This window comes from Marmota monax, unplaced genomic scaffold, assembly GCF_021218885.2.
Source record: "Marmota monax isolate L192 unplaced genomic scaffold, Marmota_monax_Labrador192_F-V1.1 WCK01_AAM20220418_F8-fsc00014, whole genome shotgun sequence".
NCBI lineage: Eukaryota > Metazoa > Chordata > Mammalia > Rodentia > Sciuridae > Marmota > Marmota monax.
In genome coordinates this window covers 23,231,592-23,257,738 of record NW_026695222.1, presented here as the reverse complement: position 1 = coordinate 23,257,738, position 26,147 = coordinate 23,231,592, and the positions used below count along the sequence as shown (strand labels likewise).

The 26,147-nt window shown below is 48.7% G+C and overlaps 1 protein-coding gene and 1 long non-coding RNA gene across 7 annotated transcripts; one reads left to right on the top strand and one right to left on the bottom strand.

Annotated features, from left to right (window-relative positions):
- Positions 1-10: 10 nt before the first annotated feature.
- Sgk2 (serum/glucocorticoid regulated kinase 2) lies at positions 11-25,957 on the bottom strand. 6 transcript variants are annotated; one of them, XM_046432969.2, is made up of 14 exons: positions 25,821-25,957; positions 21,161-21,405; positions 19,981-20,039; positions 19,370-19,419; positions 18,825-18,882; positions 18,578-18,661; positions 17,310-17,441; positions 16,204-16,316; positions 15,901-15,937; positions 14,956-15,042; positions 11,241-11,336; positions 10,190-10,345; positions 8,584-8,673; positions 830-4,329 (listed from the first exon to the last, which is right to left on the bottom strand). In XM_046432969.2, exons 3-14 carry the CDS (start codon positions 20,014-20,016, stop codon positions 4,165-4,167), a joined length of 1,104 nt encoding a protein of 367 aa, XP_046288925.1. In that variant the 5' UTR covers positions 20,017-20,039; positions 21,161-21,405; positions 25,821-25,957; the 3' UTR covers positions 830-4,164. The 6 variants fall into 6 exon arrangements, with proteins under 6 accessions (XP_046288924.1, XP_046288925.1, XP_046288926.1 ...); XM_046432970.2 differs by having other exon boundaries at positions 21,161-21,357; XM_046432968.2 differs by lacking the exons at positions 830-4,329; positions 25,821-25,957 and adding an exon at positions 11-490 and having other exon boundaries at positions 21,161-21,293.
- Positions 213-7,154, top strand: LOC131423798 (uncharacterized). Its single transcript, XR_009225854.1, has 2 exons — positions 213-343; positions 3,872-7,154. It is a non-coding gene; the product is annotated as an uncharacterized LOC131423798 (long non-coding RNA).
- Positions 25,958-26,147: the final 190 nt, after the last annotated feature.

The following is a 26,147-nucleotide window of genomic DNA, read 5'->3' as shown; positions in this document are numbered from 1 at the left end:
GAGGATTAACTTTTCGGCAAAAAGAAGTCCATTTCATTCTGTTCCTTAATAACAACTGCTATTAAAAACTAATAAGAATGGCACGTCCCAAGGACCTAGAGCTCGCCCTACTCCAAGGGCGCAAAATAGTGGAGGCTTCCGGCGGCGGAGGAAGGCGGATAGGAGCGCCCCAGCCTGGGTCCCCAGGGCGCAGGCGCAGAACGTCTGGGCCGGAAGGTGGGAGGGTGTGTCAGGAGTTCTGATCGCCGGCTGCTGGAAGCACCTCCCTGGCGGTGTAATGCCTGATGCGAGGAGATTGAGAGGACAGAGACGAGTTCCTCGAAGAGGGTGGGCAAGAGTAACGGTGAGAGTAGCACCCCCAGATGTTCCCCTTTATTAACTGCACATCATTGAGCACCACAGTACCAGCCCGGCCTGAGCGTCGGGGATATAGCGGTGACATGCTGCCCTCTAGGCGTCCGCAGGCGGGGGTTTAGACCTTGGCCAGGTCCTAGCAAAATGTAAAAATATAAACTGTCTTAGGGAGTTGTGAGGGGCCCGAGCTGGTTAGAAAGGAGCCCTTCCTCAGCAGAGATCTGAAAGAAGAGGGGCAATCATTAAGTCAATGGGGAAAAGAGTTGTGGACAGAAGGAATTGCTTGTGCAAAAGAGCCATCACCACGTATAGGTTGCCCTGATATCGCCATGAAAATGGGAATGGAAACTCCACAACCACAAACCATCCACCCTTCTCCCCTGAGGAGCTCTCTGTGTCTGCCCTAATAGAGCTGTGCTGTTGTCTACAGGGCTGTGGCAGCCACCAGGCTGAAACAGATGAGTGCAGAGACATCTGACAGTTTTTGTTTACATTTATGTTTGTCTTCAATATATACAGAGTATTGGGGGTTTCGGGTATTAAAACACACACAACTTGAGTTGGTTTTTCACAACTACCAAGACAGCAGATTTAAAAGAGGAAGAGGGTGAATGAGAGGTTTTTGTTTGTTTTGTTTTGTTTTTCCCCCTGTGAAAGGAATGGAACCCAGGGCATCCACGTGCAAAAATGCCCTACCACTGAGCTGTATCTCCTGGACAAATTCTCTTACAGAAGCTGCTACTGGTGCACAGTTGGATGAATACAGTCTGCAGTTAGGGATAAAAATGGAAGTCATGTAGTTGGATCCTTCTGATCCTTCTGCCTTTTGTGCAGTCAGTAATTGCTTGAAGACCAAGAGCACCTGCCCAAAAGCACTTCTCTCACTGTCATATAACAAGGTTTTTCAGTCACCTGCCACCAAGTTCTGTTCCTGGCTGTGACTTGCACCAGCTGGGTACAAGAACTTGGGCAGGTTGCTTAATCTCTGAGTGAATGTTTCCTACCTATAAAATGAGGTTAATAATTTCTAAATGCTGGCTTATAGTGAGAATTGTAAAATATAAAACTTAGAATGTGCTCCATAAACATAGGTGTAGCACGATCAATTCAGTAGCATAGTTTTTCTTCATTTTTATTTTCTGTCCTGGTGAAAATTTTTGTGACTTTACAATCTTGGATAGAATCACTCTCTTCACAATTCATAGCTGATTGTGTACTTTTAACAGTACTATTATGTCTGATAGTTACACTCTTGATTTTTGCTTTGATGAGTTGGGATTTTGTCCTCACATTCCAAATTTGGCAGTTAGCAAGCACTATTAAGATGGAAATCAGTTTCTTTCAATATTCTCAGCACATGTCAAAACTTAACATCGGTTCTTCCTGACCCAGCTTTAGGTCAGTGTCCCTAGTGTTCTTTCCATGCTCTCCCGGCCACCCCCATAATTCCTGGGGTAGGAGATTGAGGGAAACAAAATGGAAGGAAGAGAGTGGGACTGAGTTCAGAGGCAAAGGCAATAAAATTGCCAGCACATCGATCCCCTTGTCCCCAAATCAAAAAACTAATAAAGCCACATGAAGTACATACTACAGGTTTGTGAAGAAAAAAACACTTTTCTACCAAAATAAGGCAGTATAATTCATCCCATAAGAGCAGTCTTGAATTCCTGAGGTTGTGCATGTTCACATTCTGTCCAATATGAATTGCCTTTAGAAATGACTAATACTGAACATACAGAGCTGCATAAGTGACCAGGAAGCTCTAGTCACCAAGGCCTGAGCTGCCCATGTGAAGTGGGGCAGGGCATGATTTTGACAACCAAACTAAGACCATGAGTGGGAGTCCAGTTCACTGTCTTTTCCACAAGACCTCTTTTTCTCACCACCTGGCTTATTCTAGCCAATTCTTACTTTGGCTCTCATTAGAAATTTTGATAGTCATTCTGCTTGGACCTAACAGTCTGAGTGAAGGGCAAACTCTCACAGAGGTTAAAGGTGAGAGCCCTGGAGCCAGGTTATGTGGCTCTAAATCCCAGATCTAGCCTTTATTAACGGCCTAGCCTTCAAGCAAGAAGTTAACTTCTCCAACTCTGTTTCTCAATTGGCAAAAAATAAAATCGTAATAATTCCTTCTTATGGTTATTTGGAAGAAAATTGCTAATGGGCAATGAAGAGTCTAACAGAGAAACTTGCTCAGCGTAGACAGGCATTCTGAAGCTGACTTTGCCCAATTAAGCCAAAAAAAAAAAAAAAAAAGGAGTGTTAAAAGGCTCAGAAGCTTAGTCTGAGGCAGAAGGGTTGCAAGTTTGCAACTTAGCAAGACCCTATCTCAAAATTTTAGAAAGGGCTGAGGATGTAGCTTAATGGTAGAGCACCCCTGGGTTCAATCCCCTAGACCTGCCCCCCAATTGTTATGTTATTATTTATGTTGGTGGTACTGAGGAATGAACCCAGAAGTGCTCTACCATTGAGCTACATCCCCAGCCCTTTACTTTCCATATTTTTTATTAGTGCATTATCGTTGTATGTAACGGTGAGTCAGATGCTCTTTAAGTCCTTGGCATAGCTTGAGAATGGGACTTGAGGCTTCAAGGAATGACAGACGCTGCAGCACTGGGCTGATGAGGAAACTGCTCCAGTTGCTGCTGCTGAGGACTCATTACTACTACAGTTTGCACTGTTGCCACCTCTACACCAGGAACCTAGTTTTGTAGGTACCATTACCACAGCCACCTGAAAGAGAGCTTCTGATCCGTTTTTGGTTCAAAGCATGGCATGGGTGTATTGCTGGGTCACGTTCCTGGCCCTAGCTCAGGGGAAAGTCAATATATGGCATTTTGAGTGGAGATAGGGAGACTCATCGAGGCTCATAAAGTAAGGAATTCCCTGTCTATTAGAAGGGGCTTAGATGCCAGGCAGCCAAACCAATAATAGCAAAGAGTACACATCCAGTATACTACCCACAACAAAGAAAGAAACTATCAACACAGAATAAGAGAGATTGGGTAGTACCTTGTAGGCTTGTTACAGCTCTGTCTTTTTATGCACTGAGTTCAGTATCCAAACATCAAGAGGCCTTCTGGTAAAGAATGCCGGTTGCCCACCCAATATTCTCCGCATCTCCCTTAGCATTAGAGCTCTTTGCTATTAAGGGTCTTCGTGTACCCAGGCTCCATTACAGCAGTAAAGGATGGTTAATGAGATATCAGCGCAAGTCATTGGATGGAGCTTCTGGGAAAACACTTTTTGGGGGCAGAGTACTGGGGATCGAACCCACATCCCCAGTTCCCCAGTCTTTTTTTTTTATTTTTTTAAATCTTTTATTTTGAGACAAGTTCCGGCTACATTGCTGAGGGTCTTGCTAAATTGCCGAGACTGGCTCAAATTGCAATCCGCCTGCCTCAGCCTCCTGAGTCACTGGGATTATAAGCATGTACACTGCATCCAGCTGGGAAAGCACTTTTAACAGTGCCCTTTTGATGTCCCCTCTCATCTTTTCCTCCTTTTGCCTGTCCAGGACACAAAAGTGGAGATGAGAGAACCAGTAACCATCTTGTGATAATATATCAACTCTACTATCAGAAGCTATTTGTCAAGAGACCCAATAGAAATACGGAAAGCCTCTGAGTATCTAATGACCTGTCCTACCAGCCCAGGTCACCTAACAATGTCCTTCTCTGTGATGGGGAAAAAATGACCCTACTTCTTGTTCAATCCATCAAACTTATTACATTATGTTGAGTCTTACTAGCAGCCGAAAGTAATTCCTCCTATTACCAGCTGGCCTCAGAGGCTTCACCAGTGCTTCTCCTAGCAGTCCAAGAAGTCATCATCCTCAGGGGCATAGGAAAATCCCAGGAATGCACTTGAGGCCCCTGAGCTGCTAGCCATAGTATCAGGGGTGCAGCCAATAGACTTGGAGACTGCTTCTTGGGTGAACTCTGGGTCAAAGTGTTTCAAGTCAGCAGGTCCTGCCTGTCAACAGAAGCCAATGATGAGGAGAGGGCACTGGGATCAGAGCTGCCAAAGGAACCGAAAGCCCAGGAGAGGGATGCCAGGCCTCCCCTCAGTACCTCTTGGTGATCCACACTTAACTGTCACTTTCCCATGCATCTCCATTAATCATCTTATTCCACGTGGCTGATTTCTCTAACCCCCAGGCACCCTGCCTGCTCTACACCAATCCTCAGACAAGTCTGTCAGTTAACCTATATTCACTGAATGCTTGCCAGGCATTGTTTATGACACTGGAAATAAGGGAGAACAAAATAGAGTGAGCCTCTGCTTATAGGAACTTGCAGTATGTGGAGGGTAGGAGGATTGAACAAAGCATTTACACAAGTAGAACGTTCAGGGTCCCAGATGGAGGAGATAAAAGAGGGTAATATGGTAGAGAGGGACTGGGGCTGCTCTAACTATTTTGCAGGAAGAGCCATTTGAGTAATTGTAAAAATGATCACAAATTCTCCATTTACCATCCAGAGGTGGAGGTTCTCTATCTTTTAAATATGGGTTAGCCACGTGACTTGCTTATGCCAATGGAACACTGACAAATGATTCGAGTGGAGGCTTGAAAAAATGTGCCTTGGGAATCAAGGTGAGAGGCTGCAGGAAGGAGAACCCAGGTGCCCTGGCAGCCTGCCAACTCCCAGACACACGAGGCAGTTCTAGATCAATTGACTGCTGACCACAGATATGAGAGAGCTCTACAGAGAATAACTGGCCTGGCCCAGATTTAAAAACACTAGCCAACCCATGGAATATGAACAAGATAAAATATTGTTGTTTAGGGCTGCGGGTATAGCTCAGTGGTAGAGCACTTTCTTGGTATGTGTGAGGCCCTGGGTTCAATCTCCAGCACCCCATAAGAAAAGAATATTATTTGAAGACACCTACTTTTGGGGTGACTTGCTATGCAGTTAGAACTAACAAATACAGTCTGCAGAGGTGACCCAGTCAGAGGAGAAGATAACACCCTCTGGATGTTATGAAGTAAGCAGGTGAGCAAGTGGAGGGGTCTGCAGATCTACTTTCACGTGTAAGTCTTGGGCTCTGCAAATAAACATGCCATACCTTCCAACTTCTCAAAAAGGTCACAGGCCATATGCAGTGGCACATACCTATAATCCCAGCTACTTGGGAGGCTGAGGCAGGGGAATCACAAGTTCAAGGGCAGCCTGGGTAAATTAGCAAGACCCTGTCTCAAAATAGAAAGGGTTGGGAGGTACTGGGGTTGTGACTCAGTGGTAAAGCGCTTGCCTTGCACATGTGAGGCACTGAGTTCAATCCTCAGCCCCTCATAAAAATAAATAAAGGTATTGTGCCCATCTACAACTAAAAAAAAATTTTTTTTTAAAGGATTGGGAATGTAGCTCAGTGGTAGAGTGTCCTTGGGCTCAATCCCCAGTACAAAAAAAAAAAAAAGAAAGCCATAGGGCTCAGAGCTCCAAGACCAGAATGTGGATCCTAGCTCTGGCCCTTGTTAGCCCTGTAGCCCAAGATAAGCAGATATTTTCTGTTTTTCACAAATGAAGAATTTGATGCCAAAGAAAATTCTTCAAGGTCTCACGAGTGGTAGGTAGCAGAACCAGGAATCCATTTCCAGTACGTCTCACTCTGATGTCCCTGTATTGCTACATCATTTTGCATTCCTTTCTAGAATTCTGTGTATCGTTCTCTAAGGTATATGGGTGATATCATTCTTACTGTTAAAATCCCAAGGAAAGAGCGCTGGAGGTTAGCAAAGGACTCTGGTAGAGAGCATGGCTAGCTTGTGTGAGGCCCTGGATTGAACCCCAGCACCACAAAGTTAGAAAAATCCAAAGGGGAAAAGAAAAAAAAAAACTTTTCAAGTGCTGAACTGAATGTATCCTATATGACAACCATTGTTAAGAATTTGGTGCTCGAAGACACATTCATGAACAGGTACCAAAGAGAAAAAGTAAATAATGAACTAACATTGGCTGTATTCAGTATGCAGCCTGGTAGAGAAAGTGGGACCCTGTGCTGCACAGGTGACGCAGAGAACCTCCCTCATCCACCTCGAACACAGCTCCTTTCAGTCATGGGACCACCATAAGTTACATTTAAACGCTCGACACCTCCACTGCGGATCAAAGAAACATGATTAAAACACTAAGAGATGCCACTTTTTATCAGATTTGCAAAGTGATAAAGAGTTAAGAACAGCATGCTGCAGAGGGTGAGGAAGATGAAAACCCACCAGAAGACAGAACAGGAGGAAGAAGATAGTTCTCCCTTGTGCGTGGTGAATAGGCGAGTGCAAACCAAGGGCCTGGAAATGGTGGTGGTCTTTAACTGTGCAGTTACCCTTCTGAAACCCACCTTCAGAAAATAACCAGAATTCTGGGCAAAGATACGATGTTCATCAGCACATTATGAAAGAAAAAAATGATGTTATAGTTTGGATGTGAAGTGTCCCTCAAAAGCTCTCATGTGAGACAATACAAGAAGGTTCCGAGAAGAAATGATTGGGTTACCAGAACCTTAACCCAGTCAGTGACTTAATCACGTGATGGGATCAATTGAGTGGTAACTGAAGGCTGGTAGGGTGTGGCTGGAGGAGGTGGGGCATTGGGGGCGAGGCTTGGGGGATGCATTTGGATCTGGCAAGTGGTGTCTCTCTGCTTTCTGATCATCATGTGAGCTGCTTCCCTCCACTACACTCTTCTGCCATATGATGCTCTGCCTCACCTTGAGCCCCAAGGAATGGAGCCTGCTGTCTGTGGATTGAGACCTCTGAAACCACAATTCCCCAAGTAAACTTTTCCTCCTCTAAAGTTGTTCTGGTTGGGTCTTTTAGTCACAGCAGTGAAAAGCTGACTAAAATGAATGGTAATGGCCTAAAGTTCACCATGTGGAGCACAGCTGAGTAAGTTCCTCCCCCACCCCCACCACCCCTTGGATTTTCTTTTTAGTATTTATTTAGTTGTAAATGAATAAACAGTATCTTTATTTATTTTTATGTGGTGCTGAGGATTGAACCCAGTGCCTCACACATGCTAAGCAAGTGCTCTACCACTGAGCCACAACTTCAGCCCCAAGTAAGTCTGGTTATTAACATAGGATGGAAATATTATGCAGCCATTAAAAATGATGTTTGTATAAAGTTTTATATTGTGTGGAAAAAATAATAGCATAGCCTATAAGCAATAAAAAGGGAAAAGATATACACACACTTGTATATAGTTAGGCCTCTACATTCATGGGAATCCTTAGCCATGGATTTAAACAACTGAAGAGTAAAAATATTTGGGGGAAATACTATTGGTACTGAATATGTACAGACTTATTTCCTAAATAATATAGCATAACAAATATTTTCATAGAAATTACATTGTAAGAGAAACTATAATCTAGAGATGAATTAAAGTACATAAGAGGCTGTGCATAGGTCATATGTAAATACTATGCTATTTTATATAAGGAACTTGAGCATCCCACAGGGGCAACTGTGAGTAGAGAGAGAGACAGACCAATACATATACACACACCAAAAAAAATGTATGATTTAACTATGGAAACACACACACACACACACACACACAAGGCTGGAAGTCCCTGGGTGGTGAGATACAAAGCATTTCCTCCCTATTACTTTGAATTTCTCTGCTCTCCATACTTTCCACAAGAAATATAGGCCGTTTTTATTATCAGGGAAATGTCTAAAGACATCTCCACAGGGTGTGGCTCTGCCTGGGTATGCAGTGTGACACAGAGCTTACAAACTGGAGAGGGACCTGCCATGAGGGTTATTGGTCCTGAAGATGCAGCAGTGTGGCTTCTGCCTCAGAGCTGAGCTTGCTGACCGGACTTGGAAGTGCCTGAAAGGGTTCTGCCTCTAATTTTAGCATGTGACTCGGATAAATCATTGAACCTTTTGAACACTCAGTGTCTCCGTTGGTATAAAGAGAGTTGGGCCAGGCATAGTGGAGCACGCCTGTAATTGCAGTGGCTAGGGAGGCTGAGGCAGGAGGATCACAAGTTTCAGACCAGCCTCTGCAATTTGGTGAGGCCCTAAGCAACTTAGCAAGACCCTGCCTTAAAATAAAAAATAAAAAGACTGGGGATGTGGTAAATTACCTCTGGGATCAATCCCTGGTACCAAATGAAAGAGAGAGGGAAGGAGGGAGGGAATTGGGGGGCAGATACTCTCCAAACTCTGACCAGTGCTGGGAGTACAAAATCTAGAATACTGTGACCTCTTACCACATTTGGGTTGAAGGGCGGAGTCAGCCTCTTGTGGTACAAGTCATCCCAGTTTATGGGACTGAAGAATACATGGTTCTTTATCTCCAGCTGCAAGAAGAAGGTTCTGATCAGAAGTAGCTCTCCTCTCCCCCACCCCCACATCCTCCCAACTCTATAGCAACTGGCTTTTAACTGCACAGTCCTTGAAGTTCTGGCTGTTTTCCTGGGTGTTCTGCAGCCTGGCTGTGGCCTCGCCCCCACCCCCCATCATCCAAAACCCCCCATTAAAGTACATCCGCAACTGGGTACCTCTCTAAATACTTACACCATTCTAGGGTCTGAACGGAATGTCAAGGAATGAGAACTGGTTCCATGAGGTGGGGGGTGGTGGTGAGAAAGTGAGCAGGGAGTTGGGGATCCACCCCTGATGCATCAGTACATCTTGAGACTTCCCAGAATGCAATCCAGAGGAAGGTTTGAGAAATAAAGCCCCAAGAAAAGCCACAAATTCCCAGAGACCCAGAAGTGAGGACTCAGCCCTAGGCATGCTTCACCACCTCTTTCCTTATCAAAATCAACACTGGGCCAATGTGGTGGCACACGCCTGTAATCCCCAGAGACTGGGGAGGTTGAGGCAGGAAGATCACAAGTTCCGGGCCAGCCTCAGCAAGTTAGTGAGACCCTCAGCAATGTAGCAAGTCTCTGTCTCAAAATAAAATGTAATAAGGACTAGGGGAGGAGCTCAGTAGTAAAGTACCCCGGGTTCAATCCCCAGCAGCAAAAAGAAAAAGATCAAACAGAAAAAACATTGGCACCAACTTTCCTCCCAGCAGGATCCGTATTCTAACGCTGTTTCTCAAAAAATGATTCTCCAGTCTCCTGTATCAGGACTGCCTTCTGAGCTAGTTAAAAAGCTAGACTCAAAATCTCCAGAAGAATACCCAAGAAATTAGTAATTTGTGCTTCCTCTAAATTGAGGTAGGTACTGGGTAGGCAGAAGGACTTTTTCTGGATACCATTTTGTAGATTTTGAATTTTAATCTGTGTGAATGAATAATTTATCTTAAAAATTACACATAAATTTGAAGATGCAAACTTCCCCTTAGAAGGAGAGAACCTAATTTCTGGGAAAGAAGCTTCCAGTTCTTTAAGCGGAGCAAGGAAAGGTAGGCAAATGCCCCAGAAGTTACATTCACTGGCTCTGGCACATCGAGCTTTGGTGTGAACACTTAGAAGCCTTTTCCTCCCATGATTGTCCACCTGTGGTATCATTTCCTTCCTTACATTTGTGATAATTGCATATAATCTTTGCTTTTATTTTTGTTTTGTTGTCAGCCTCCTTTACCCCCCACCCCCACTTAATAAGGGCAGAGACCTAGACTGTTAAATTTTTAGCACCTAGTTCAATGTCTGGCACGTAGTAGGTGCTCAGTAAACATTGGTTTACTAAAGGAACTGGATTAAAGAAAGTAGACAGCTGGTAGCTGTAGTGAATTTCCAATGGAGGTGTTAGCAGGCTGATTTTAGAGGGGAGCAGGAAGCGTGGTGATGTACCACTGAGCTGCCTCTTCAGGGAGTTGAGAGCCCCCAAAGAGGCCTATGCTCTAGCTGGCAGGTCACCTACAAAGTCTGCCTTGGAGCCCAGCCTCTGCCTCTGGTCCTTGTGGAGAAGGCCTTGCAGGAGGTCGCAGGCAGCCACTGTCCGGCCTCCAGGAATCTGTAGTGGCTGGTGCAGAATGTTCTCATACATCTGGGACACGTCTTGGCTGTAGAAGGGTGGCTGGTAAGAGAGGGAGAAGCTGGAAGATCACCCATGCGAACGTGGAATTGGGTCTCAGGGAACCAGAGCAACCAGGTTGCCAGGAGGACCCATGGCATCCTGTGCAATGGCTCACATGGCAGATGTGGAAAGACAGGACCTCTAGGCACCCATCACAGGCGACAGTCAGGGCTGCTGAGAAGGTCACACGGCTCTTCCCACCAGTGGGAGGTTCGTGGACCTCCCAGGGGCATCTCCCATCCCAGCTCTGCTAATCCAGCTGTGCACCAAGCTTACACCTGGACCTTCGGCACTTCCTGCCAGCTCACAACCATCCTCTGAGGCTCTGATTTTTCGGATGAGAAGACAAAGTTCAGAGCAATAACCCGCACAGCTAGGAAGACAGAGAGGCCCCAAACCCTACTCGGGGTCCGCTTCTCTTCCTTGCTGCTCTTCCTCCTGTTCCCCTCCCAGCTGGTCTTTCTCCTGACCCCCACAGCTTCCTGCTTCACCATGCTGTGCTGGTGAACCCCCCGCTCCACACAGGTGGAGACCTACCCAGGCAGTTAAGCTGGGTTCACAATCTTTCCAGAAGGACTGTGACCTCTTTGGCCTCAGTTTCACACTCAGTAAAACAAGAACAACTCTGTGCTCTATGGTACCAGGCTCCCAGACGGTATCGACATGGTCAAGGTGAGATGGTGTGTAATAAACTGTAAAGTGCTGAACTAACATTATTGAAAAAAATAGATCGAATCTTCATATTCACTTTGGCATCACCGTTTTTCACCTGGGGCGAGAGATGGTTCATTTAGTTCCCTGAACACAGCTTGAGCAAGCCACATGAAGGAGAGACTCCCCCCCTCAGCTCTCCCCAGAGACACATGTCCCCTGTAGACAGGGGCTCCCCACTCACCAGGCCATGCAGCATCTCGTAGAGGACTGCTCCTAAGCACCACCAGTCCACCGCCCGATCGTAAGGCTCCTTACGAAGCACTTCAGGAGCCAAGTACTGTTGGGGAAACACACTTATTTAAAAGATGCTCATGATGTGGGGGAAAAGGAACCCTTTTACACAGTTGGTAGGATCGTAAAGTAGTCCAACCACTATGGGAATCAGTGTGGAAGCACCTCAGAAGACTAGGCATGGAACCACCATATGAGCCAGCTACACCACTCCTCCATATTTAGCCTTTAGTATTAAAATCAGGGCTGGGGATATAGCTCAGTTGGTAGAGTGCCTGCATTGCATGCACAAGGCTCTGGGTTCAGTCCCCAGCACCACAAAGAAAAAAAAAAAGAATTAAAGTCAGCATACTGCCAGACACAGTGGCACATACCTATCTGTAATCCCAGCACTCTGGAGGCTGAGGCAGGAGGATTGCAAGTTCCAGGCCAGCCTCAGCAACTTAATGAGGCCCTAAGCAACTTAAAATAAAAAGGACCAGGATGTAATTCAGTAGTAAAGCACCCCTGGGTTCAATCCCCAGTACCAAAAGTAAATAAATAAATACCATATGCTATAGAGATCCATGCATACCCATGCTTATAGCAGCACAATTCACAATAGCCAAACTGTGGAAACCAGCTTAGGTGCCCATCAATAGAGGAATGAATAAAGAAAATGTGATATGTATATATGCCATAGAGTTTTATTCAGTCATAAAGAAAATGAAATTATGTCATTTGCAATAAAATGGATGGAGCTTGAGACCATCATGTTAAATGAAATAATTCCTACTCAGAAGGTCAGGGTTGCATGTTTTCTCTCATATGTGGAAACTAAAGAGGAAAAAGGGAAAGAAAGGTGGCAGGTGACCCCATGAAGAGCAAAGGGAGATCAGTAGAATAGGGGAAAGGGACTGGGAAGTGGGAGAAAGGAAGGAAGGGGAAGTGCCGGGACCGATGTTGGCCAATTTATATTGTTATACTGTGTGCCTATGCTAATTAACAACAAATCTCATCATTACAGACAACTAAAATGCACCAATAAAAATGTAGATAAGAAAAGATGCTCCGCCTCAGTGTTTCCATCTGTAAGCAAAGCACTTAAAGGAGAAGATGAGCAGGGGTGGAGCTTGCTGTGATATTCACGGGGTGTGCCGTGTTCATGTGGCATCCATTCACCAAAGGCCTGGGTAGTGCAGGGACTTGTGCCATGTACTGGGGACAGAGAGATCAAGCAAGACTTCCCTGCACAGCTGCACAGTTTCACCAGCCAAAGATGTGGACAGGGCTGCAATCCTGGCCATGGTCCACTCACCAAGCCATAACACTAGTTCATAAGTTTATCTGGCAACTTTATTTTGCTTCAGGGGTGCCTTTTCTACTTAGTCGGCCCAGAGCAGGTGCCTTCTAATTTGCACAGAGGTATTTAATGAGCTATTGGTGTCCTAGGAATAAGAGCGCCAGGGAGTATTCACGGGGTGGGGAGAATAATGGACAAAGTCTAAGCCATGTTGCACACACTTGGACTGGAAACCTGAGTGGCAGAGAAGAGGTCAGGAAAGAGGTGGCACTTCGGAATGCTTGCCATGCATCTGTGCCTGGCATAAAGAGAGAATCCAGGCTGTACCTTCTACTGAACCCCAGAGCTTGGTGACCTCTTAACATGGAATCTATGCTAATGATGAGAGTGATCTCAGCATCATGCCAAGCTACCCTGAGAGACTGTGTGGGTCAGCAGAAGGGCAGAGAGTCACACAGACCTGAGCCCTCCTTGGTGTGGTCTCAGACAGGTCATTTAACCTCTCAGAACTTTGGTTTCCTCATCCATAAAAGGGGATGCAGAGGGCTGGGGTTGTGGCTCAGTGGTAGAGCACTTGCCTAGCATGTATGAGGCACTGGATTCAATCCCCAGCACCACATAAAAAAATGGGGAAAAAAAGGTATTGTGACCATATACAACTAAAAATATATTGAAAAAAAAAGGGGGGCGGGGATGCAGAATTCCTCCTGGTGGCTGGTTTAAGGCTACCTACAGGCCCTTGAACAATGGGAGCAACAGTGGTTACTCTTGTCTGCACTCCCTGAAACCACAGTGGTGGCAGAGTTGTGGAAGAAGGGATGTGTTGAGGCCATATGTCTCCTTCAGGAATCAGCAGTGACCAGCTGCCAGCTCCCGGCCATGTCCGGGACTGGATGGCTTGGCTATCAGGCTTTGGAGGGCAAGCGTTATTCAGGGAACACTTTCCATGCACAAACATAAACAATAGCTCCTGCTCAGAGAGGGCATCTGTGCCAGACCAAGGAGGTTCACCTGAGATTTGAGGCCCAGGTTCCCAAGCAAATGGGGTAGACCAGAGCAGCTCAAGTCTTGGCCCACTTCAGGTCAGGAGGAGCTGCCCAGCTTTACAGCCTCAGTCCTGATGCCTGTCCAAGCCCCTGGGGTCTCCTTCAGGTCCAAGGTCCAAAGTCCAAGGTCCAAGACTGGTGGAAGTTCAAGGAAAGTTCTCAACCCCACAGCTGCAGGGAGGCCTGGGCCTCCTGTGTATGGAAGATGGGTGAAATTACTGCTGCGACCCACAACTTTTAACCCTCCAGGCTCTCATTGGCCGGAGACAGAGGTGGATCTGCGCCTGACTCTTGTGAGCCCTGATCTTAACTCTCAGGCCAGGCCGCCTGTGGCACGTGGACTTTGCCCTATGAAGCAGGGCCGTTCAGTACAGCAGCCACTAGCCATGTGTGGCTACTGGACAGTTGAAATGTGGCTAATCCAAATCAGATGTGTGACAAATGTAAAACATGTACTTGATCTCAAAGCCTTAGAAACATGAACTGTTCAATAGTTTTTATATTTATTGTATGTTGAAATGAGGATATTTGGGACATAGTGGGTTAAATAAAATATAGTTAAAATTAATTTCAATGTTCCTGGGGATTTTTTGTTGGTGGGGCTTTGGTTTGTCTGTACTAGGGATTTAACCCAGGGTTACTTTACCACTGAGCTACCTCCCCATTCCTTTTTATTTATTTATTTTAAATTTTGAGACAGGATCTCATTAATTTTGCTTAGGACCTCGATAAGTTGCTGAGGCTGGCCTCAAACTTGAAATCTTCTGCCTCAGCCTTCTGAGTCACTGGGATTACAGGCATGTACCACCATGCCAGGCTTATTTTTGTTTTTGAGATGGGGCCGCACTATGTTGCCCAAGCTGGGCTTGAACTTGTGACCACCCAGCCTCAGCCTCCCAAGTAGCAGGGATCGCAGACACACACTATTGTGCTTAGTGCTCACCTGCTTCTTTTTATTTTGGTTTATTTTTGCAGTGCTGGGATTGATCCCAGAGCCTCACACATGTTGGCCAAGGGCTATACCACTGAGCTACACCCTCAGCCTTGTCATCTGACTTTTTAAATGAAGCTGCAGGGAAGTTTTAAATTGCGTATGTGATTTGAATTTTATTTCCTTTGGAGAGCACTGCCACAGAGCGGCACCAGAACTGGCTGGGGCCTATTCCAGCATCTCTCACTGTACAGAGGAGGAAACCAAGGCTCTGCACACTTCTGGCTGGGGGGAGGGGAGCCTGGGGGGATGGCAGCAGCCCCTCAGCTGTAACCTGATGGCTCTACTTAGGAGCTGTGGCCTTGGCTGTTCATGGCCTGTACTCTCTTAGGACATACACACTTACCTCGGGGGTGCCACAGAATGTGGACGTGGTGTCCTCGGGCTCCACGCCTTCCTTACAAAGGCCGAAGTCTGTCAGCACCACATGTCCCTGAGGATGAGAGACGGCAGGGATGGGAGGGTGGTCTAAGCCGAGGGAGATCCAGGCCAAACCCCAAAGCCCAGATGCCACCGAGCAGGCCGTGGCTTTGGGTCTGAGGCCCAGACATGGGCTGGAGACTCCACTCAGACCCAGGGCTTGGAGAGTACCATGGGGCACTGGGTAGACACATGGCATTCTACTGTCTTCCTAGTTCATCGTGGACTCAGCCCCAGACTCACGACAGTGAAAGCTCCAGGATGTCCTGGCTGGACAGCAGCCCCGTGAGAGAGGGACCTGTGACAGCTGGGTGGGTACTGCAACTGCCCAGATCTCCCCTGCTGAAGCTGCCACCCCCACAGCTGGGACCTGCTTCTTCCCCCCAGAGACATTCATATCCAGTGATAGATTGAGGCAGGGCATTAAAGTCCAGCCTCTGGGCCTCAATTTGGGACAACCCTTACGACAATCCTTATGGTCCATCCCAGCCTGGGTCCCCATCCCTCTGAAATCAGTGAGACCTTGTTTGCAGCCACCATGCAGGTGAGCTTTTCCTCTGCCCAGTCCTGTCTTCTTCACCCCTTAAACCTGTATCTCCCCAATGAACCTTCTGGCAGACTGCCCTCCTGATCCAAGACAAGGAAGGACTATAAAATCCACCAGTCCTCCTGTCTCACAGACCTTGTGTACACATGTGCACACACACACACATGCACACATAGTGCACATATATATACACGTGTACATATGTGTGGGCACCCATGCACATGCGTACAGAAGTGCACCCTCTCCCCGTGTGCATGCATGTGCAATACACACACACAGACACACAGAGCGCTCACATGTGCACGCACACACACACACACCAACCTCGCAGTCCAAGAGAATGTTCTCCGGTTTCAGGTCCCTGCAGAAAATAAGAGAAAATAGCCTGGTGGAGTCTTGGCTATACAATGAAAGAGTTGGGGACCCTGGGTCCTGGCAGGAGGACTATTCACGCAGGCTCCCAGGGTGTAGAGGGAAAGCCCAGGGAGGCTGGGCACTTGGCTCCCGGGAGGAGGACACCTAGCCCTTGTCCTCTGGGATCTCATTGGAGTTTAGAGGTCCATACACCCCCTGGCTATTGGGACAGGAAGGGCCTGGGCCCGGCTCTGAGCCACAGGCCATCCTCACCTGTAAATGATGTTGAGGGAGTGCAGGTAGCCGATGGCGCTGGCCACCTCAGCAGTATAGAATCTGGCCCGGGGCTCCAGGAACCTACGCTCCCGCTGCAGGTGGAAGAAGAGCTGAGGAGAAGGAGGTGTGTGAGGGGGATCCTGGTTCTACTTCTAGGGCACAGTCACCCCACCTGAGCTGCAGGCCAGTTCCTTCCCACAGGGTAGTCACCATGTCCAAAGTGACCGTGGAAGGAGAGATTTCCCAGCATTGATTAAGCACAGGCTCCAAGTCGGGCCCTTCACATCTTATCTCATTTAATCCTCATGACAACAGCCGAGGTACCCATGTGATGCCAGTTTCACGTAAGAGGAAAATGGGAGGAGTCAGAACAGTTAGGGGACTTGCTCAAGGTCATGTAGCTCATAATTGGCAGAGCTGGAATTTGAAACTGGGTGGTTTAAAGATGTGCCTTTCCTCCAACCCAAGCAATACAATGATTATGGCGGTCACACTGAGGCCAGGTTACATCTCCCCGTGGACCAATGCTTTGTCTATTTTATTGGCACGCAAAGCCCTTTACTTAGGGATGCAGGATAAAAACTCCCCTCTTGGCTTGGTGATGAGGATCGACCCAAAGTCATTCAGTCACAGGTTCAATCTGGGGTCATGGAGGCAAGTCCCACTAAATCTTGCCAACTTGCCCAGTGAAACAGAGTAAAGTCCAAGAGGGAGCCCAGCTTATGCTCGGCCATGCTTCTGGGTCACCATTGGCTCCATTTATGATGGTGACAAGCTACCTCCTATCCTGTGGCCTGTGGTATCAAAGGGAGAGTTGGAAACCTTGACCACAGAGCATCTCTTAGCATTGACCTTTCCCAGGTTGACGGAAGGGAGTCTACGGGCAGCTTTGTGAGAGAAAGACAAGAAAGCAGCATGGCTGGGAGTCAGATCTACGTTCACATCCTGGCGCGGGCTGGATGGCCTTGAGCAAGTGACCGGCCTCCCTGGGCCTCAGTTTCTTCAGCTACAAAATGGGTCTGTTGTAAGGATGAGGTGAGACCATTCTTGGCACACAGTGGGCGTGTGGGTAGATGCCTTCCAGCCGACAGCTGGCCCCTCACCTCTCCTCCATTGACATAGTCGAGTACAAAGTAGAGCTTCTCAGGCGTCTGGAAAGAATAGCGCAGGCCCACGAGGAAGGGGTGCCGCACGTTCTTCAGCAGCACGTTGCGCTCCGCCATGATGTGGCTCTGCTGTGGGGTCAGATGGGTCCATGTCACAGCTCGCCAGGCCTCTCTTACCTCACTGGCACAGCCAGCATGGCCTTGTTATTGGGGTTGTCCTGCCTAGGACTTTCTTAAGCTCTTTATCAAACACCCTCAAAGGCTCCCTAGTGCCCTTCAAGCCAAGCCCAGTCTCCTTGCCTAATATTTAGGCTTCAGCATGGTTAGCTTCATTCTCACCTATTATACCTATTGGTATAATAACTTCAACCCCTGAATCAGCAATTCCTGACCCATTCCAGCCAACAGGGAGGCTGAGGCAGGAGGATCACAAGGTCAAGGCCAGTCTCAGCAACTTAGTGAGGCCCTAAGAAACTTAGCAAGACCCTGTCTCAAAATAAAAAATTAAAAGGGCTGGGATTGTGGCTCAATGGTGGAGCACTTCTGGGTTCGATCCTCATCACCAAAAACAAACAAAAAATGTTGCTCCCGGGGTGGAAAGCAAACTATATGTGAGACCTTCATAAATGAGTTACAGGGAAAAATCCTTAAGGAAAAAAAAAGCCACATGCTATCTATAGTCACGTCTTTGCTCTTACTATTTTCCCTCCCTGGACAGCCATCCTTTTTTTAGACTACTAGAATGCTACTGACAAGGCCAACTCAATACTTCTTTTTCCAGAAGACCTCCCCTTGAACCCCCATGACATCCTTGTGTGCATTAATCACTCTTCTCCCTGAGTCTCCTAACTGGATACTCAATCCTCTCTCTCTGTTCTCCTAATGGGGTTGGGTGTTAAAGGGACTCAAGTCGGCTGAGGTATCTAGAAATCCAGGCTGGCCATGACTTGAAGGGCCTTTGGAGAATATAAGGTGTGACCCCACATAAAGTATGAGCCCAGAGAGGGCAGAAAAGGTATCTGTCATGGAGCCCTGTGTTTCCATCGGGAGTCAGAGGCTTGGGCTGGTTCTCCTAAAAGCCTTATAGGTGCATAGCCTCACCTGCCTTTCTGGAGAATGGCCATAATCCTGGACACCAGCTGGACCCCCTATTGTAACCACCTGAGCACAAATGTTCTTGGACCCCTCGGAGGTGGAAGCCATCTTTGGAAGCTACTCAGGAGGTCAAGAAGCAGGAGAAGAAATGCCTGCCCGAGCTCCAGTACCTCTTTATTCTTTAAGATGGATTTTTTCTGCAACACCTTCACTGCGTAGAACATCCCGTCGGACTTGCGCTTGGCTAGTAGGACCTGAGCAGAAGCAGGAATACAAGCCCTCTGGGTGACTCTGGATGCCCCCAGGGTGACCTCCAGCCCTCACCCTACTTGCATTCTGCAGTATGCAAGCTCTCTCTGATCATGCAAGTGGCAGGCAGGGGTGCAGGAGGCCTCCCACCCCCATCTCCCCACTCACCTTCCCATAGTTCCCCTTGCCAATGACTTTGAGGAAGTCGAAGTCTGTGGGCCTGGCACTGGGGACAAGGGAAGAACATGATCAGCATTTGCAAGCTCAGGAAATCTAGTTCCTAAGGGCAAACCCAGGCTTCTTTTTAACTTTGGAGCCACACCTCCTTGACCCTGAGAACATCCTGTCCTCCCTGCCAAGAGAGGCTTGCAAGACTCACCCTTCACCCCATGGAGCTCGTGGTCTAGTTAACAATAGGCAGGGAGAGAAAGCAGGCACCCTGCAGAGAAGGCAGGCCTCTGGCCCCCAGCCCAGGAAGGGCATGAAGTTGGGGAGCTGCTAACAGGGCAAGTCCTGGGGGCTTTCCAGATGGAAGGTTCAATACAGGCAAAGGCTGGAGAACTAGCAGAAGACAATGCTCGGGGAGGCCCTGGGCCCTGATGGCAGAGGGTCTTCAACACCAGACCAGAGAGTTTGGATTGTATTCCCAAGACATGAGGAGCCAGCTCTGAGGGGAGCCAGGCAGGAAAGCCACTTGAGAGACCAGAACTCACTTCGGGTTGGCCGAAGGTCCCAGGTTGATGTTCCCATTGGCTCCGGAGGGCTGAAGACATTTAAAGGAAGAGGTGGTTAAGATTGGTCAACCTCCTCCCTTTCCCCAGCCCTGGCTCTGGTCCCTTCTCCAACATCGCTACCAGCCTCCCTCCCTGCCTCCATCTCTCCCTCCATCGTTTCTTCAGTTCCCTTCCACCATTCTACTCACCTATGTACCTCCCTGTCCACCCCAGCCAGATAGCCGCCATCCCACCTGCTTTTCACAAGAACCTTGGACAGGTGCTGGCTATTGTGTGCTAATGTAAGGGTGAGAAAATGAGGCCAAAGAGCTGTGGTCAAGGTCTTACAGGCAACAGGCTGGGACTTGAACCCCCTGTCTTCTCTATCAACGCCGTAATTCCTCCACCTCATACACTTCTTGAAGCCCTTGCCCCAATCTCTCCTCAGTTCACTCTGCAAATGGCCCACCTCCATGAGCTCACGATGACCCTGTCACCTCCCAGTCCTGGTCTAGGACAGCCCATAGGGCTGGCTGGTGTCCCTACAGATTCCCTGAGCCTTGGGAGGAAGTGAGCTTCCCAGTGCTGGGTGGGAGGCCAGGAACACTCACCTGTGGGCTAGGCATCCCGTCAGGGCTAGAGGCCATTCTGAGGGTGTGATCAGGTGGCTCTGGGGGCACAGGGAGGGACAGGTGTGAGAGAGGCCCCATCCCAAGCATCAGGCCTGGCTGCCTTCTCCCTCCTCCCCAACCCTGAATCCCTGCCACAGCCTGAGTGGCTCCTTTCCCGGAGTCCAGCAGCCCCTACCTGGAGACGGCAAGAAGTGACATCCCTGGGCCCAGCCTTTCTCACCAAACACCTCAGAAGGGGTAGGGGTGGTCAGGGTGGCCCCTTCCAGGCTGGGTCTTTTCAAAGGTCAGGGACAGCTAGAGCAGCAAGACCCCTGCAAGTCATGGCAGCTCCGGAAATCCAGGATGGCCAGGGCCGCAAGTAGGCCCCACGTTTAAATCTTCCCCCACCTCTCAGGTGGACACCTGAGGCCTAGCAAAGGACTTTCTAGAGTCGTACAGTTTGTGAGGGGCAGGCTGTGCTCCCCAGACTCCCATACAGGCAGGTTGGCGACCCTGGATTCTGTGGATAGTTCCAGACTGGGCTCTATACTGACTATTACCCCCTTGCCACAAGGACTTCTGCCCAGTGCCCAGGAACAGCAGTTGCCCTGGGGACCTTGGACTGAATCCATGGAGAGGTGCAAGACTGGCCAGTCAGTTGATTTGAGATCAGGCCACGGATGGAGTGACCAGCAGTGTCCTCCCCGCCCTTACACTGCAGCAAGGAAGAAGCCAGCACATTCAGACCCAGCTCAGGGTGCTCGGACCCCACAGCCCCTGCACCTCCTACCTGGACGGTCAAGGCTTAGAGCCAAGATCTCTCCTGAGAGCCCAGTTAGTTGTTCCTGGGGGTTGTTGGAAATTGTGCATGCCAAGAGCATAGCTTTGGCCTGCTGAGGGGCCTGGGCCACAGCCTGGTCTCTCTGAGTAGAAACCACCCATCTGTATAAGAGAGGCCCTGGAGAGTGACCACAGGGGAAGGAGGGACTCCTCCAGCCAGGCTGCTCTGAGAAGCCCGTCCTGCCATGCCCCGAGAGAGGGAGCTGCAGAACAGGGAGTGCAGCGACTTCAGCCCACACCCAGGGCTGAGTTCCCCAGGACAGCCCATGGCGGGGCCACACCTTCCCTGATCACCCTGGTGGCTCCTTTGCCAGCCCTTGGCCTCCCTGGCCCCACATACCTGTGCAGCTGAGGAGAGGCCTCCGGGAGAAGCAGCGGCTGGAGCCGAGGACCACAGCGGACAAGAGAGCCCACACTGTTCTCCCAACAAGGGCCGATGTGTCAGTGCCTGGTGCCGACCGACCGGGCCCAGCAGGGAGCTCAGAACTCCCAGCAGCAGCGAAGGGGCTGGCTGACGTCACACGGGATCCAGCAGAGCTTAAGACAAGACAGGAGACTTCTATTCCCTCATGGACACCATCTCCCCTGGGGGGAAAAGCAGGGGGTGGGCAGCAGCCCCAGAAGAGCCTGGACATGGGGCTTATTGGAATATATGGGACTGTGTCATGTGCATGAGGAATTGTACTGGGCATTGATGTGCACCCGTGTGTCTCTGTGCGTCAATGTGGCCCTGTCTTTCAGGTACGTGTGTGTGTGTGTGTGTGTGTGTGTAAGAATGTGTGTGTTGATGTGACTGCAGTCGTACATTTTTGTCAGTGTGTCTGTTTGTCAGTTTGTCAGTGTATCATTTGTGTTTCTGTGTGTGTGGTATGCTTCCACATGACCGTGTCGTGTGCGTCCGTGTGTATTTGTATACATGTTAGTGTGCTTGTGTGTGTGTGGGGGGGTGGATGGGAGTCTCTATGTGGGGTCTCCTTGTTTGTCTGCAGATGAGTATAAGTTTGTATCCCTATGTGTGTTTATGTGACGATATAACCAGGTAACATCTGTGGACGTCCATACTTGTGGAGAGCAGTACATTTCTGTGTGTATATGCACGTGTGCACACATGTACAGGGGGCCTGTCTGTAAGAACATATGGTCCAGCAGCCTAACCAGGCACTGTGTAGATCATGTGGGCTGAAGACGAGGTCCCAGAGACCTGGGCCCTGGCAGCTGACAGTGCTCTGCCACCGAGGAACTTGCAGCTCTTTCAGAGAGGCAGAGCTGATTTCCTGCTTTTACTGCTGAGCATGTGGCCCTTGAGTCACCCCTGCCAGGCCAGGGCTGCTTGGCCCATAGCTCTCCTGATGTGTAAAAAAGTGTCCCGGGGGCACCCTGGCACACACAGGCCTTGCTGTCAGGGGTGATCATTGGGTTCTCACAGGACAATATCTGCTCCCTGGGGCTCCTGAAGGGGGAGCTGATGTTCTAGGGAATGAAGGAGCTGATGAGCCCAACACAGCCCCTGTCCTTCTGGAACTTTCTGTGTGGCTATAACCTACTCCAAGAGAGGGACCCACAGAGCTGGGCAGAGGGGTTGTTGGTCAGGAAGGGAACTAAGCCCAGTGGCCTCAGGAGCTCTCTGCAAGCTGTGAAATGCAGGTGTTGACCCAGGAAAACACCAGTCAGTGAATAGTATCAAAGTCTTTCATCTCCCACAAAATAGAAACGTGGACCCGACACACAGACCCGCAGGAGGCCGCATTGACAAAACACTAAGCCGGAACAAGGGCATTTCTTTCCAATAATAGGACCCTGATGGCCCTTCATTCAGCAGCACTAGTTATCAGAACAAAGTAACTGTGACAGCAGCAGCCTAAATGTTCCCACGGGGCACTTCCGGCTCCTGCTCCTGACCTTCCACCTCTGTCCAGAGGCTGCCCATCTCTCTGTTCTCTCAGTTAAACTCGTCAAAGGAGCTGTCTTGACTCAGCGATTCTGCTCCCTTTTCTTTTCTGTCTTGAACCCACTCCAAACAGGCTTCCGTCCCAACAGTCCAGTAAATTGGTGAACAGAGGCCTCCATGTGCCAAAGCCAGAGAGGAATCCTGGGTCCTCCTCTTCCTCGACTTCTCTGCCGTTGAGAGAGGGTGACCTCAGAGGTCCTGGGGCTCCTTCTAGCTTCCTGCCTGCTCCTTCTCCGTCTCTGACACTGAATTCCTTCCTCTTTATCCTTCAACCCTGTCTTAGCCTTGGATCTTTATCTGTACTCATTTCTTAGTTGATCAAAACCAGTTTAATGGCTTCACTGATTATATTCGGAGGCTCCCAAATTTCTCTTTTTAGCTCTAATTCTCCCTTGAACTCTGAACCAATTGCTTCCTTAACACTTCATTAGTTAGCTATCCAGAGGGAACTCAGTCTTAAAATGGCCCAAAAAAGTCAGGACTTCCATTCCTTCTACTCTGCCCCAGCCTGCTCCTCCCATTGGGTTCTACTGCCTATTTAAAAGTTCAAGTTAGCAACTCAGAAGTCATCCGGGAAACTTAGCACCCTCATCCCAATCCCACTCTCTCATGGAATCCCATCAAAATATGTCCAGAAATAATATCTGCAGGGGAGGAGACACCTGCGCTTCATGTGAATGGTGGCATTATTCATGATTAGCCAACATACGGAATCGGCCTACGGGTCCATCAGTGGATGAATGGATTATGTATAATAGAATACTATTCAGCCATAAAAAGGTTGAAATCCTGTTATTTCTGGCAACACCGATGAACTTGGCAGACATTATGTTAAGTGAAATAAGGCAGGCACTGGGAGACAAATAGTGCATGATCTCACTCATTTGTGAAATTTTTAAAAGTTGTCATAAGAGTTAGAGAATAGAGAGTAGAATAGTGGCTACCAAGCCTGGTGTGGTGGCTGAGGCAGGAAGATCATAAATCGGAGGCCAGCCTCAGTGACTTAGTGAGACTCATGGGGGTATAGCTTAGCGGTACAGCACCCCTGGGTTTGATCCCCAATATCACCAAAAAAAGGAAATCAGATCACGTATCTTCATTGCTAAAAACTCCAGTATCTTCCCATTGAACTTAGAATTAAAGCTCTGAGTCTCTGCCAAGTTCTTAAGAGATTCCACGCGTCCAGCTTGTCTTCACTGCTTCCCATTCCCCCCACCCCCTGACTATCCCCAGGGCATCCACCTGCCTCATTCATCCTACCCAGCTGCTCTGGCTCCCTCTCTCTGTCCCTCAAACACACAAAGTGCCCTCTGGTCTCTGGCCCCTTGCACTTACTTTTCCCTCTGCCTAGGAAGTTCTTCCCCAAGACATCTGCATGTCGAGACATCACAGAGGTCTCTGCTTTAGGATCACCTCCCAGAGAGGCCTGTGCTGGTTATAGATGCCAGGTTGTCATGGTTTTTCTGAGACTCCGGGCTGTCAGTGCTAAAACTAATATAGTCCTGGGCACACGAGGGTGGTTGGTCACTAACAATAGCAGGGCCACCTCTTCCCTACATTCTTTTTCTGTTTATATTTTGCTTTGTAGCACACTCATCGCACTGGCACCTTATCAAGCCACTATTTAAATGGTTTTATTTTCTGTATCAAACTGGAACATCAGTTTCACAAGGGCAAATACTTTTTTTGTTCACTATTGAATCCTCGTCATTTAGAATAGGCCTGGAACTAATAGATGCTCAGGACATATTCAACTAAGGAAATCAGGAATGGCTTGATAAATCATGGTATATACATAAAGTGGAAAATTCCACAATCAAAAACTCCATATAAGCTACATAAATCGAAATGGGAACCTGTAACTGATGCAATCTTAAGCAAAAAAGCAAGTTTCAAAATGACCCATATATATACAAGTACGTCCATGGATATCTGCGTGTCTAACTTCACGCACACATGAAGGTGGGAGGCTATGACTGTAGATTCCTAGGTTGCTTTTATTTTTACTTTTGACCGATTGTGTAAAGTTTCTCCAGATGTTACTGTTCAGTTACCATTTAAATATGAAGTCCCTGTGGGAACCTGGACACACCCATTGCCCACCACCATCCTCTCCCATCGCCTTGACCATGACTCCCACTCCTGGGCGTCTCTCCCTGCCTAAGCTTACTTCCTGGCTGCACCACCATCTGATTATTTGGCTGGAGGTCAGGCACTGAGATCTCCTGACTCTGTCCTGTGGCAGCTGCTATGAAGGGCCCCGTGAGCCCTTAAGCCTGTTGCCCGCCCCCGCCCCCCAGCGACTTGCCACAGCGGAGACCTGCCTTCCTCTGTCCTATCACACTGTGGGCCGCAGAATGGGGTGGGGCAGGGGCATCACAGAGTTCTCTTTCCTTGGAACATTCCCCTCCACCTGGTCTGTTTGGGTAACCCTGTCGAGGGCCTGATGGCCTTACCAGAAGCCTCACCAGCACTTCCTTCCTTCTGTTTTTCTGCACCTGCCCCCCGCCCCCCACTATCATTTATTCATTTGCCTCCCTGTCCAGCTCAAGGCCAGCTGGCTCTTATGTTGTCCCCACAACCCTGTGGGTTAGAAGCTGTCATTGTCCCTGCTTGAAGGAGGAAACTGAGGCATGGAGAAGGGAAGTGATTTGATCAAGACGCGAAGTCAATAAATTATGTAACTAGAATTTGAATCGGGCCAGTCCCCACTCCCAACCGTGGTCTGGACTTTCCAAAGAGAAAAGGGTGGAATGAAAGTGGGGAAGAAGTGAGGGTGTAAAAGGTTCGCGAGGGAAGAAGAAAGCAGGCAGCTGAAATTAGGCGGCTAGCTTAGACAGGACGAAAGGGGGAGGAAAGAGGTTAGGAAAGAAAACGAGGGAAAAAGAAAGGGAGGGAGGAGAGAGGTTAGAAAGGAAGAAAAGAGGGGAGGGCCTAAGGAACCAAGGAAAGGAAACAGGTAGTTAGGGAGGAAACTAGTTAGTAGCTAGTTAGTCCATTCGGCAGATCAACAAGCCAGCAGGCAGGCGTCTGCTCAGGGGCCGCCTCTCACCTGAAGACTCTGGGTCCCGGTGCTGCTTCTGGGAAGCTCTGCCCTCTCTCGGCATGGTCCTTCTGAAACTCAGTTCCAACTTGCCGAGTGAGCACCCTTCCCTGGCAAGAGCGACCTGTCACCCACTCGCCTGACTCTCAAACAGGCTGGAGTTCAACTTCCCAGCCTTGCCAGTTGGGAGCTGGCTTTGGGGCCTTTGGTTATTAATTAACCACTGGGCAGAATTATCATGCTGGCTGCGCCCACTGGCTACTGGACAATCCCGCCCTGGGGATCTTCTGACCTTTTAAAAGCTACTGCACAACTTAAGGTGTGTCACCTTGGGCA